We start from the raw sequence: 14,235 nt of genomic DNA, 5'->3' as shown, positions 1-14,235 counted from the left end.
TGCGCAATATGGCAAAGCCAGATATTTTTATCAATTTTTAAATAAAAATAGACACAGTTGTATAAAATAAAACCAGCAATAAAACCAACGTATTATCAAACAACCAAGATAAACATCTGTTATAGTGGTAGTTCTATACACAGAAAAGACTCAGTTTCAAACATTCCCCACAAACCCCTTCTGCATTCTCAGCTCTGTAGGCTCTTCCACACAGCCCTATATCCCATAATATCACGTCAAAAAATCACACAATATCTGCTTTGAAATGGGTTATCCGAGTCCACACTCAGATAATGTGGGATTTTCTGTTTTGATATTCTGGGATATAGAGATGTCTGGAAGGGTCCTGTAAAGCTCAATTCAGTTCTTCTTCTCTGACAGCACCCTTTCAAAAATAAGCCCAAGAAGAGGTAGCAGATGGCAAAAAACCCTGGAGTGATCAGGTAAAAAAAAAAAGATCATACCAGGTCAATCAAAGTCTAACTGATACAGAATAAGAACAGTTGAAGCTCATTTACAAGGATGTAGTATCCAAGAATTCAATTTTACTTGCTGAGTCTTTGGAGCAAAATTTACCAGTGAAGACACTAATTGAGTACATTTCTTATTTGTGAAAAGTGATAGGGATGAAATTGATGAATATTTTGTTTCTCTATGGTTTTTGAAAATAATTTCTCCATATTCTATATGGCAAGGGTAGTGGGGAGGAGGACTCTTGACTTTAATGCTCATCTAGAGAGTTGGGCATTTTATTCCCCCAATGTCATCTTTATTGCAGAATTCACACAGAATGAGACTTACAGAGCAGACCAAGAATTGTAAACAATGTCACCATGTCTCAGACAACTATTAGTTTTTGACAGGAAAAAATAGCAATAAACACTAAATTGTGCAACAACCAAAATCCCTTCCCCAACTTTCTTTTTAAGTGATGCAATCCTCATCTACAAATATGAATATTTCCATCTTGTTGTAGATCAGGGTTTTTTTTTTCAAAATAGATAGATTAAAAAATCAAAATGTTTAGATTTTCACATTTCTCAATGGGGGAATACAATGTTGAGTTTGAGAACAATTAATCATTGTTAGACCATTTTCTACCCATTTCTACAATAATTTTAAAATCAAATTTTAGCTATAATTATATCACTCTGCCACAATGAAGTCTGTAAGTGATTATACATGCTTCAACTTGGTCTATATTAAATGCGCAGTATGCCAATATATTTTCAGGAGCCAGGGTTTTGGATTAAATTAAAGGGGTTTTTAATTGATGTTTGAAAACTGTTTTCTACAAGAAAACTGCTCTTACATAGACATCACCTAAGAGTCATTTTATGGACATGAGACATAGCGTTGAATGTTAGACAAAGAAATCAACATGCATGAGATATTGTGGCTATTGAACTACAATCTTCATCTTTCCCTATATAGTTGGCCTTCCATACCCTTGACTTCTGCATCCACAGATTCAACAGTCATAGCTTGAAAATATTTTTTTAAATCCAGAAAGCAAACCTTGATTTTGCCATGATCACAGTTTTACCACATCACTGTATGTAATGAGTGTTGAGAATCCACAGGGTTTATCCACACAGGATCCTGGAACCAAACCCTAGCAGATACTAAGGGCTCACTGTATGTAGTACTAACACAATACATTTTTGCCAATACAGGCAGTTCCCAGGTTAATAACAAGATAGGTTCTGTAGGTTTGTTCTTAAGTTGAATTTGTTTGTAAGTTGGAGCAGGTATATTTTATAAGTTTAACTCCAGCCAGCCAGCCAGACACACACACACATTTGGATCGCATCGGAAAGTGTTAACAACCTTGTGGTGTTTTTTGTTGTTGTTGTCTGTGTTCCTGTTTAGAAGATTTCACCTCACTTTCTGTCCCTGTGATAACTGGAATTTGAAAACAATTGCTTTGTTGTGGAATCAAGGATTATTGATAAAGCTTCAGAGGAGACACCTTTTCCCCATGATAACTCTTTAATGAGTGAATTTCCCTTCCTAGGAGTCGATTTCTTCACTTTCTGTTCTCTCATCCCTGTTCATAACTATGATTCATTTGTAAGTCTGGTGTTTGCAACTCGAGGACTGCCTGTATACAGTTTTGTAAAGTGTTATAGCAAAAGGCAAACCACTCATGATGCATAAGTGACAGAGTATTTTCACCTCCTGTGGTATTTTTGCATCTTACATTACATGGAGCTGCTTCTAAAATCACAAGAGTCTGGAATAATAATTATAACAGTTACTCTAGGGTTATTATTGTTTTTCTTACTTGACTGTGTTCAAAAGGAAATTTGAAAATAGAAAATAGAAAGCAAATTGTAGGATAAAAATGATACTTTTCTAAAGAATCACATCAAAATTTTGAAAGCATTTATACTGACAGATTGATAAGATCCCTTTTTAGAAAGCATGTGTTTTGGGGAATGCTACCATGAAATTAACTTTTGGAGGATTTTTAAACATACATTTACTTTACTTTTATCACACTGTCTTCCAAAGAATGGCACTCAAGATGTAAAAATAATACAATGGCAGCAGTGAGGCTCCACAGGTCGTGTGCTTCCTAGGCAGGGGGAAGATATAAATATATAAAAGAGATACTGAGATCATGCAGCATCAAAGGGAGCTACAAGTAACCAGCTCTATCATTGTAGCTGCTGATGCCACTGCCCCAAAACCTTGCTCTTAAGATAGGCCTGCGATTCTCAAATGATGCTACCCTTAGCCTTTAGGGTTTCATGAAGCACAGTCAGGGGCTTCACAGCCCCCTCCCCTACCTAGGAAGCACATGGTCTGTGGAGCCTCACTGCTGCCAGTGTGGCCCACGGGGCCTCTTTACCACTGCCAATGGCATGGCCTATGTTGCCTCCCCACTACTGCCATTGGCACGGCTTACGAGGCCTCTCCACCACAACCTACGGGGTCTCCCCAACACCACCAATGACACAGGACCATGGTGGTGTTTTCACTGCTTCTCTCAAATGCATCTCACAACTAGGAGTGGGTTGTAGTCATTGTTTTCTACAGTCATGGATCTACTACACTTCATAAATTGCTCATCTGGGTCACTGTCTGAATTTTGAGGGTTCATGTTCATTCACCAGCAACCATAAACATGAATCTTAAAAGTTACAAGAGCATAAGTTTATCTTACAGACTCATCAATACTAAACAGGATGACAACAAGAAATTTTGAAATGTCTGTAAAAGATAAGATAAAACAGCAAAGGGATGGGAATTTGGTCTCTTTCCTCCCCATTCATTTTTTGAAACTTTATTTTTCAACTACTTGCATAATTTTATCAGAAACTACAAAAATCAGAAAAAAGGGGGCAATGGGTTGAGGAAGACTATTCTAATTATTTCCCAGCAGAAGACAAGTCAGTACTAACACGGCAACAAAAACAGAGTTGTTGTTTTTATTTTTCCTCCCAAATGAGGGCAGAACAAATCTAGATGGATGAAATCATGGCTGGAAACACTGACATTCTAGGAACTATGTGTAGAAACTTTATTAAAAGCCATAATAACTGGCTGAGGAGATGCCTTATAAAACCTTAGTCCAGACTTCTTGTAAACATCTTCTTTACTGAAGGGTGTGTTCCTCATTTTAATAGAGTGTGTGGAGCATCAGATCACTGGAATTTGTTTATTGTAAAACACAACTGGAATAGATCCCTTACATCCTGAAGATGCTGAGTGCAAGCTGACATGGGCTTTCTTATGCATTCTTATGCAGACACGCCCTACCATTAAATATGATGAGGAACTTCCTCAAGAAGATTTGGGGTACCACAGAAAAGCAGCAAATAGTCATTCAGTTCAGCATATGTGTTACTGTACTACCAGGTGCTGGTAGCAAGTTGTGCCTCATGTTCTAAAATAATTTTGATAGCATAATTTTGTGACTTGGTTCAAGATAATTTTTACTAATACCACTAGCATAATTCATGCTGATAAGGGGATTTTGTAAACTACAATATAAATAAATCTATTTACAGATCTACATTATATCATCTTATAAATGTACAGTCAGCCCTCCATATTTTGATTTTTGTGGATTTGATTATTCACAACTGTGATCAAAATATTATCTCTACAAATGTCTAGAACCCCTAGTCATGGTGGAGAACCTTGAGATTCCCAGAGATAACACTTTCAAGGATCCTCTACGTCCTCTAATGCAAGTCTTTAGTCAGCTTCCAGTAGAAGTTGATCCTAGAGTCTTTCTGGAAGAACTAGAAATTTCTAGAGAGTTGTACAGGAAAAAAAACAGCATTTTTTATTTTCTTGGGGTCCTGTGCCCCAAATCCCACCTGAATGGGGGGGGGGGGGGGTTACTGTATGTTTGCTTGTATTATGTTAAAAATGAATCACGATATGACCAAAAGAAATTCTGATGAAAAACTAAAAGAAAAACTAGAGCTGTCCATGATATTTAGAATCAAACCACTGCAGTCAGAAAATAGTATATTTTTCCGAAGATTCCCTAGCTTTGCATCTTTCAGTCTTTGCTCCAATTCTGTCACAAGCTGACATAAGAACAACTTTTAAAAGTTGCATTAATATATAATTAGAACTAAAAGATTAATGGAATTATATTTTTAAAATAAAAAACTAACAAGCCATATTGCCAATGTCACTGTGGGTATGACAGAGGAATTGTGATACTTATCACTGATAGCGCAGATTGTTCATATTAGGAGTGCAAACGATAAGTTGTGTTTCACATGGAAAGAAATAAAATCATTTACCTCCAATGGGCAAGATTTTTCATATAATTCCATTATTTGAAAAAAAAATGTTTGCAAAAAATCTAGCAAAACCTCACCCCAGTTTTTCTTCAAAAATGTTTATATGCTACAACAGAAACATGAATGGTATGTTAAACATGCTACTTCATGTACACAAATACAGTGATACCTTGACTTAGGAGATTAATTTGTTTCATGACCAAGCTCTTAACTCAAAATGCTTTTATCTCAAAATGAATTTTCCCATTGAAATGTATTGGAAAGCTATTAATCCATTCCGAGGGCCCAAACCCACCCCTCCTCAATTTTTTTGTTATGTGTTTTTAAATAAGAAAATGTAATTTTTAAATAACAAATAATGTATAAATGCACATTTACATCAAATAATAAAAAAAGAAAAATCCACTTTTAAATGGTAGAAGCACAAAGCAGAGGCAAGGAAGCACATCTGAGGCAACAAAATGTGTGTTGGTAGATGTAACAGCAAGGCAAAATCTGCACATTCACATGTAACAATTAAAATAGAAAGACCAACTTTAAAACGGTAGAAGCACAAAGTTGTGGCAAGGAAACACAAAGCACAATATGAAGAGGCAGAAGAATCATTTTTCTTTATACACTACTCATTCCAGTTGCCCTCCCTCTTTTGCTCACTCTCCCCCTCTCTCTTCACAAAGCCAAACATCTCAGGAATAAAAACCACACAAAATCAACTAACTCAAAGTTCCTCAAAGTGGGCAAGAGTACGAGGCATGGAGGCTGCTCCCTTGAAGCCCTAAAGCCCCGTACTCTCGCGCTAGCACTCCTTCTGGTGCTAAAACTCCCTCTGGCACTAGCTCTTAATTCAAAATGCTGCTTGTAAGTCAAAGCAAAACCTGGGCCAAGTGACAGCTCTAAACACAAAACGATCTTAAGTTGGAATGCTCTGAAGTATAGGTTCCACCGTATAGGGGTTTGAATCACAAACATGTTTTTGCAGCAACAAAAAAAAGGCAGCATTTTTAGTACCAAGTTGTTGTTGTTCAGTCATTCAGTCGTTTCCAACTCTTCGTGACCTCATGGACCAGCCGTCACCACCCCCACCCCCAAGTAGTCTTACATATATATATATATATATATATATTCACAAAAATGTCCTCAAATATGAAAAATCTAGCAACAGTTGGACATTCTCTGACTGGATTCTCTGATATGTTAAAAGATTATTTCTTGTCACAACATGTGAACTAGTAAGCATTCATTAAATTGTAGATATGTAAAACAGCATATATGTAAAAACAATGGGAGGTGATCACTCTAATACAAGTGTAGGAAAGTGTGCCTTGTGCATGGCCACGAAACAATTGTTGCATATTTTATTGGTGGTATGAACTTGAGAACTTGCTAATTAGAAGTTAAGAGAACTGCTAGCTGTTCAAGAAAAAAAACCCCACATAATAGATTTTCTTTGGAAATAATTTGGAAATATATGTAAAAACAATGGGAGGTGGTCACTCTAATACAAGTGTAGGAAAGTGTGCCTTGTGCATGGTCACAAGACAATTGTTGCATCTTTTATTGGTGGTATGAACTTGCGAACTTGCTAAGAGAACTGCTAGCTGTTCAAGAAAAATAACCCCCACGTAATAGATTTTCTTTGGAAATAATTATTCAGCAGTCACACTTGTAAATTAAGACATGTTTATCTCCCAATAGCTCATTACAAAACAAGCACACTATGCAAGATGGACATCTGCTGTGACACATATACACTTTTCACTGTTTGAGTGAGAAGATTACATCTTCTAAATCTGTGCTAATGTATTATCTAGTAGCCATCTTAGGGAAATGTACTAGAAAATACATGATAGAATTAATGCAGTTTGATACCAACTGCCATGGCTCAATACTATAGAATACTAGGAGCTGTAGTTTGGTGAGGCACCAGGAGAGATGTATAAGTTCATACATACACATGTGCCAAACCACATGCAAGAATATAATGGCATCTTTCATGTTTCAACACTTTCTTAAAAAGAGGCCACTGGAGAGGAAAGAATTCAGATATTCTCATCAAAAAGGGATTACCACAGTGCAAAAACAAAAAAGATATGGATGGCCTGAGACCACCCCTTCTCTGCTCAAATACTAGCCTCCCAAGTTAACTGTGTGCTGTTAGTTATTGTGGTACTCTGAAAGCAGTTTGCAAAGTGGGAGGAAAGAGAAACTGAGGCCATTGTAAAAACCTTAGGAAAAGTGGAGTGAGAGCAGATTAACCAGGACTCTTCTACCACAGGTATGTTTATTTCCTGTTTTTTGCATCTGCTTGATAACTTTGTCTTTCCCATCATATGCCACTTTGGGCTCTTTGTGATTCCCAAATGATATTTCTAAATGCTGTTGCTATACACTAACTGTATAGCAGTTAGAGGATTCTGGAAGCCCCAAAGTAATTTTCCAAACTCCATGTAAGCTCCCAGTGTCATTTACAGCTTTACAAAATTTCAGCTCAAAGGACATGAGGGAAAGGCAGGGCTCTTTCTCTTCTTTCATCCTTATGTAATAATAATCACAGGAGGGTGGTGACAATGGTGCAAAAGGACAATTGTGCCAATACAGATGTGGCCAAAATAGCACAAGATAAAAGGCACCAAGGAAAATTGCCAATAATGTTGTTTATCCTTTGAAAGCTTTAGTATACTGATACCAGAATTGGCTTAAAACATCTAACCCTTTTAACTCTTGGAAAAATCTCATAAAGTCTGATTATAGCTTACTTCAAAGGCTTCAAAACAAACACTAGATTATGAATTGTTGAAAATCAGCCATCTTGTCCTTTCAGGCTAGAGTCTACGACCGTTTATTGTGGAAATGGAAAAGGACAACATGTCCTATTGGAATTAATAACACAAGTCAATCTCTGTGTACACATTCAAGTTAATCCTAGTTATGGAACAAACCCCAACATTCTAGCTCTTGTATACAATTCCATGTGGAAACTAATGCTAACTTGTGCTGAACAACCTGGCCTCAATTCACCCTATTAAAGACCTGTTTCTCTATTAATTTTTGCACAATGATAGAAAAATGACTTTAGTATTACTGCTGTAGCAAATGGTGTACCTCTGAGACTTCATCAATGAGGACTTAATTTGACAATTTTTCCATTTAGGGAAAAAGAATGATGCTATTGCAAACAGGATGCTATGGGAAAAATCCTAAGATTTCAGATCCTAAAATGGCATCTTTCCTTAAAGAATTTAAACAAAAACATCTAGCTCTAATGCTTCCTATCTGAAAAGAATAGAAGCACCACTGTAGTTTAAATTTTAAAAAGCACAGTACAATCTATAGGAATAATAAGAGTTATTTGTAGCAGCTAACACATTAACACCATACCACCGACTTACAGTAGTGTGAAGAACAGATTTCTCAGTTCTGTGGCTTGAAACACAGCAAGCTGTGAAGCAATATATATTCACGTCCTCCTAACATTTTAAAAAGACCCTTCACTGCTCAATTGCTAGGTGCTTCTTCAAAGGATTTGAAAAAACATTTGCCCAGAGCCAAAAAAATAACTTTCCAGCTGAATTGATGGAAGATAGTGTCAGACAACCCTTCCCTTGATTTTTGCAATTCCAAACCTCTATTGCAATCTTTATGATGTTCTATCTCCTGGTCAACTCACATCCATTGTGCTTCAAAGGAAGCAAAGGCAAATTTCGCCAAGGAAACTGTAATAACTTTAGTGTTGCCATAAGTCAAAGTGACTTGAAAATACATACATAGCAACAGCTTCGTAATAACATTCATAATTTAAAGATATAGATTAGAACACCAATGCTGCTAAAAAAATGGGCCACCTCCACTTGAACCCAATTCATTGAGCCAAGTCCAGCCTTTGTTTGCATTAAAACATTGCTTTGATGGCATTGGCTACAATGAAATTGGGGCAAAACTTTAATGGAAGGCATTGGTGATATACATAGCAGCTTATTCGTATTATTCTGAAATGGGTTTTCTGCTGAAGTAATCTGCCAAGCAGATTTCAAAAAGGCATTTGCCAAGAGAAGTAAATGGGGAAATGTAACAGAAGGACTAGGAATGGGAAAACAAAAAGAAACATCACAACTGAAAGTTTATGCAGTTTGTAATAATATTCACTGGTAGCTATCAAAAAGGGTGCTAGATCAAAATTGACATCCCCATGCTATTGCAAACGTGAGACATTTGGATGTGTTTTTTTAAGGCAAGGATGACTTATCATGTCAGAAGGTGATTTATTTTGATGCAGTCCACCAACATTTCTTATTTCTTTCAGAGTTGCCCAATGAGAAAGGTATCACAATGTACCATAATGCCCAGAACACTGTTAGTTTTAAAAGAAAGATGCTGCTCTCACTGATGTGTGGGGATAATCTCTTCTTCCTCTCACTGGGCCCTTCCACACAGTCATATAACCCAGAATATCAAGGCAAAAAATCCCACAATATCTGCTTTGAACTGGGTAACTGGAGTCAACACTGCCATATATCTCAGTTCAAAGCAGATAATGTGGGATTTTATGCAACTGTGCAGAAGGGACCACTGCCTTGCCTCTGCCTCTCTTTTGACTTCGTCACATGGGGGAATCCCCCCTATGCTGTTTTGACAGCCTCTGTGCGGAAACTGTAGGGATGAGGAGTGAGTGTTGCCCCATGAGCAGCTTCATCGTGGTGACACTTCCCTCATCATGCAGGGGAAGTGTTGCTGAAGCCACATGGATCTATGCTGGTTCCATTGGTGCCAGCACAACATGGGAAGCCTCCTGTGTTGCAAGGAAAATATTGTAGGATGTTTCAACTCTGATTGTGGGTGGGACATCAACCGGAAGTCCAGCAATATCATGTGATGGGCAGCATGCCCATCCATCGGTGGGCTGTCGGGGAAGCATCCTAGGATGCTAAAAAAATTGTGTGATTTTCTATGTTTCCCCCCACTTTCGCTGTATATACTAAAAAAAAGCACAATAAAAATTATTATTAAAAATTGTGTGATGAAGTTGTTACAGTCTCTCATGTATCACATGTTCAGTTATTAGCACTGAAGTGAAATTACTATTTATTCTTTATTTTATTTAAAATGAACGAAAATATTTTATTTTTGACTACTAATCCTACTGACAATTGAGGTGGCTTATTGCAAGCAAGAAGAGCCCCTGGTGGCACAGCAGTTTAAACCGCTGAGCTGCTGAATGTGCTGACCTAAAGGTCAGCGGTTCAAGTCCAGGAAGCAGAGTGAGCTCCCACTGTTAGCCCCAGCTTCTGCCAACCTAGCAGTCTGAAAACATGCAAATGTGAGTAAATCAATAAGTATCGCTCCACTGGGAAGGGAACAGCACTCCATGCAGTCATGCCAGCCACATGACCTTGGAGGCGTCTACGGATATCGCCAGCTCTTCTACTTAGAAATGGAGAATAGCACCACCCCCCAGAGTCAGGCACAACTAGACTGAATGTCAAGGGGAAACCTTTAACTTTACCTATTGCTTTGCAATAAGGAACACAATTGGAGCATTTATAAGAATTGAAATAATGAAAATGAAAGAACACAACAGCAGCCTAAACACAAGTTGTCAGGATCATGTGAATAGACTTGGAAAGGTATTCTAGAAGATTGCTTATTCTATTTTTGTCCTGTTTAAAAATGTCTATGTATACAGAGATAACAGTAATATAAAGGCAGATTCCCTTTATGAACCTCTCTTTATTTTGGAAAGAGTCTTCCAATCCCAGAAAGACTGTTCTACTCACAGTAGGACTCCTTCCATTAGCAGAACTCTTCTTCCATTAATGGAGGCTCCTTCTGTTAACAGCAGGCAACCTTTGGATCTTATCCAATATTTTTATTTATGAAGCTTTGTGGGTCTGAGGATCATTTTTAGTTCTTTGCAGATTTTACAGGGTAGCAACATTTTAGTTTGTTTTATTGTTGTGAAGAATTCCCTCTGGTCTTGTTTGCGTCCACTGCTCCAAAATATTTTTTCTTGATCTCAGAGGGCACATACAAACCATTAGTTAAAACAAATCGTAGAATTGATTAACACTACACAGTGATATGCATTTTATTCATTTTCATTTATTATTTATTTACTGTATTTATATACAGCCATTCTCGGCCCAAGAGCAACTCAGGGCGGTTCACAAAATGGCACAATTGAATGCCCACAATAACATAAAAACAATTTTAGTTGTCATTGCTCTATCCAACAGAATCCTGGGATCTGTAATTTGGTATGGTCACCTACTTCCCCTGAACTGCCACATTAGAGCTCTCTGGCAGAGTTCTAATATCGCATCAAATGACAAATCCGAGGTTTTCATAGAATTGAAACATGATAATTAAAGTGGTATCAAACTAATTTAATTAGATAATGCAGATACACTACTAGTTGTACATAAAAAAGGTGTGACAAAGTAATTTTTTTTTAAAAAAAATCCTCATGCATGGGTGATCAAGTTGTTGAACTACAGCTCCCAGTATCCCTCATTATCAAATATGCTGCTTATGAGTGATGGGAGTTGCAGTCCAACATGTGGAGTGGCATTGTTTTTAAAATGTTTTGTAATTGTGGCAATATGCACCAGGAATTATGTTATCACTCCAATGTAACATAATGCACCATGGGGTTGTCTGAGCAATCCACTTTGAATGGGGTATGCAAGTGAAGGACCAAACCTTCTTCCCTGTTTTATTTTATATCCCATCCCACCCTTCTCTCACTTTGGTATCCAAGGATACAATGTGCCTGATAATTAATTACATTAAAATATAGCTAAAAACAATAGCAGTATTTTAAAAGTATCATGCTAAAAGCAATGTTATTTTAAACAATATTTTTAGAATATTCAAAATGCAAAAAGTAAGGAGAAAATTGAATATCCTGTAAAAAAGCCTGTCCAATGAAGGAAACAGAGAAAGGTAGAAATTAATCTAGCTTCCTGTGGGAGAGAATTCTAGTCTCTCAGAGCAGATACCAAAAAGGAGCTGTAATATACCTCTACATATTCAGGTTTGACTTTGCAAATTCTCTAATAATCTCTAGAGCCTCTAGTCTTACTCTACAATCAACTTCCAAAAGAATTTTCACCAGAGGTTTACCATAGGGTTGTGCTGAAGGTGTCTCAGATTATCTATCTATCTATCTATCTATCTATCTATCTATCTATTCAATATTTTCCTAACATCCATAAAATTGAAGGTCCTACTGTATTCATCACATGTGACTGAAAGAAAGTTTCCCTCTGAGACTATGAAAACTCAGATGGGTTCATCTGGGGACTTGTCTTGGATTGTCTAGATCAGTGGTTCCCAAGCTTTGGTGTTTTGGACTTCAGCTACAAGAAAGAATGAAAGTAATGCTAATCTTAAGAACACACACAGTCACTCACATAGTTCTCTAACCATCCTTGGGTCCTTAAGCTCTCAAACTGCAATGGGAGGAAGGTGGTCTTAGGTTTTGATTTTGTTGGTTGCCTGTTTAGTTAATTCATGCAAGAAAAGACTTTGGTTTAGGACTCTTCAATGAACACCTTGAGTGATCCCAGAAAGATCTAGTAATTGAACCATCTGCTCATAGTTAACCAGGATTCCAGATTGAAAATGAAAGAGTGTTCCTATAACTTTAATGATTGCGTAGAAGATAGGATTCAGCAACACCGGCTGAAATTTTACATAACCATTAAAGGCACAGCAGCATTCTCCAGCTTTCAGTCTGACAAACCCACTGGAAAGAGGGTTTTTGTAAATGGAAGCTATGCTTGGACCTGGATACGTTGCCATGATATGTTGTGACTTTCCATGTGCTTATTTTGGAGCCAGTTAGGGCAAGACACAAAGATTGCCAGTCTTTCCCACTTTTAAGCCAGGATGGATTTGCACATTGATAGGCTGATAGCCTCTTCTCTCAAATGAAGAACACCTTGCTCCACTATTTGAAGTTATTCTGCTATAATAATATTTTCCCTTGCAGTCTGTTTGACAATAATAAAAGTGTGTCTTACTCTACTTATGTATTGTATATTATGTTCATCTTTGGTGAGTAGCTAAGGAGCCAGGGTCACAGAACGTCTAGGATTTGGTAGTCTGGATGATGTGATTTTACTAATTGTTTTAATATTGCTGCTGATTTTTGGTTTTGATGTTTATGTCTATTTTTACTGTATGTTATGTATGTGTATGGTATCTAATTGCTGCCTTTTTGTAAGGCTGCTCTGAGTCCTTCTTTTGGGGTGAGAATGGTGGGATATAAATGAAGTAAATAAGTAATAGTCTGTGAGAAAGGCTTCCATTTTATTTTCAACATTGTGCCTCTTAATAACAATATCATGACGAAAAACAATTTTAACTCGTTACCCAAAAGCATAAATTAAAATAATGCATTTACCTGGGTCTTCTATAGACAAATTCTTTATTAGCCACTGAACAATGTCTGAACCTAGAAAGAAAATTAATGTGTTAATAAACTGTATTTTCTTGATTCCAGTCATGTTTGAAATTCTAGTAACATTTAAAAAACAAAATAATTTCCTTAGAAAACTAATTTTTAAATTCTTAAGTACTTAAATTTGTAAGTTATGTAAAGATACAGAATAATGCACAAAAGATGTGATTAAGCCCTACTGAACACACCCCTGTTTCTGAAGAAACACATTTTGTTTGTAAAGGAGGAGTATTACTTTAGTAAAGAAACACACAATGGTTGATATTCAGTTAATTCTTCCTATTAAGGCCCATCACTTAACATAAATTGAAGGCATCTTTAAAATGCGGTATTCAAATGATGCACTGCATGAATGCTCTTTGAAGGCCTTTTACCTGGATAAGCACAAGTACAGATTATGGTGTCCAGAGTGGACACCATAATCTGCATCAGCACATACAGGTGTAAGCCACATTGAATGTAAAACCAATTAAGGGAAAGGTGCTCTGGTAATCTGCATATGCTCAGTGGTATGTGGTAAAAATCCAAATCCTCTATGGCCATGAAGTCATGGACACTTCAGATTCTGGAACCGAGTCAGAATCAAGCTTTCTTGTGCATATACCACAGGAGGAAAGTGTTGTTCTGGTAGCTCCAACGGAGCTACCTGCACTTTCCTCCCCAAATCCCCATCAGTGGCAACTGATGGCAGTTGCCACTCGTTACCACCCTTTCTGCCATCTGATGAGGAGAGGGAAAAGGGTATCAATGCACCCTTTTCCATCCCCACCATGTGATGAGAGGAGGAGGGAGGGTGTACAAGGCACCACAAGCTGCCTCGCGTGCCTTCCATTTCACCAGCAAAACAGCGTGGCCTGAAAGGGCTGTGTGACAAGGTCGTTGAAGAAATAGCACAAAGTTATGTTAATGCTGATAAGAACTGAGAGTTCAACCACTAAGTTGGATGTAATAAATTAGAAATACATAATTGAGAATAGAGGGTTGTGTAACCCAAGAAGCTCT

At 37.3% G+C, this 14,235-nt stretch overlaps 1 protein-coding gene across 11 annotated transcripts in view; it reads right to left on the bottom strand.

Moving 5' to 3' along the window:
* Positions 1-14,235, bottom strand: part of RGS7 (regulator of G protein signaling 7) — a 207,325-nt gene that overhangs the window by 44,582 nt on the left and 148,508 nt on the right. For 8 of the 11 annotated variants that reach the window (XM_067464781.1, XM_067464785.1, XM_067464778.1 and 5 more), the window contains one exon: positions 13,177-13,227. The exons of the other annotated variants lie outside the window; for them this stretch is intronic. In XM_067464781.1, the coding sequence (XP_067320882.1) occupies positions 13,177-13,227 (51 nt within the window). The remainder of the gene's footprint in view (positions 1-13,176; positions 13,228-14,235) is intronic. 11 annotated transcript variants of the gene reach the window in all.

The sequence above is a fragment of the Anolis sagrei genome, chromosome 1 (genome assembly GCF_037176765.1).
Source record: "Anolis sagrei isolate rAnoSag1 chromosome 1, rAnoSag1.mat, whole genome shotgun sequence".
NCBI classification, from domain to species: Eukaryota; Metazoa; Chordata; class Lepidosauria; order Squamata; family Dactyloidae; genus Anolis; species Anolis sagrei.
The sequence above is the reverse complement of the archived record's forward strand: the minus strand, read 5'-3'. Positions and strand labels throughout refer to the sequence as shown.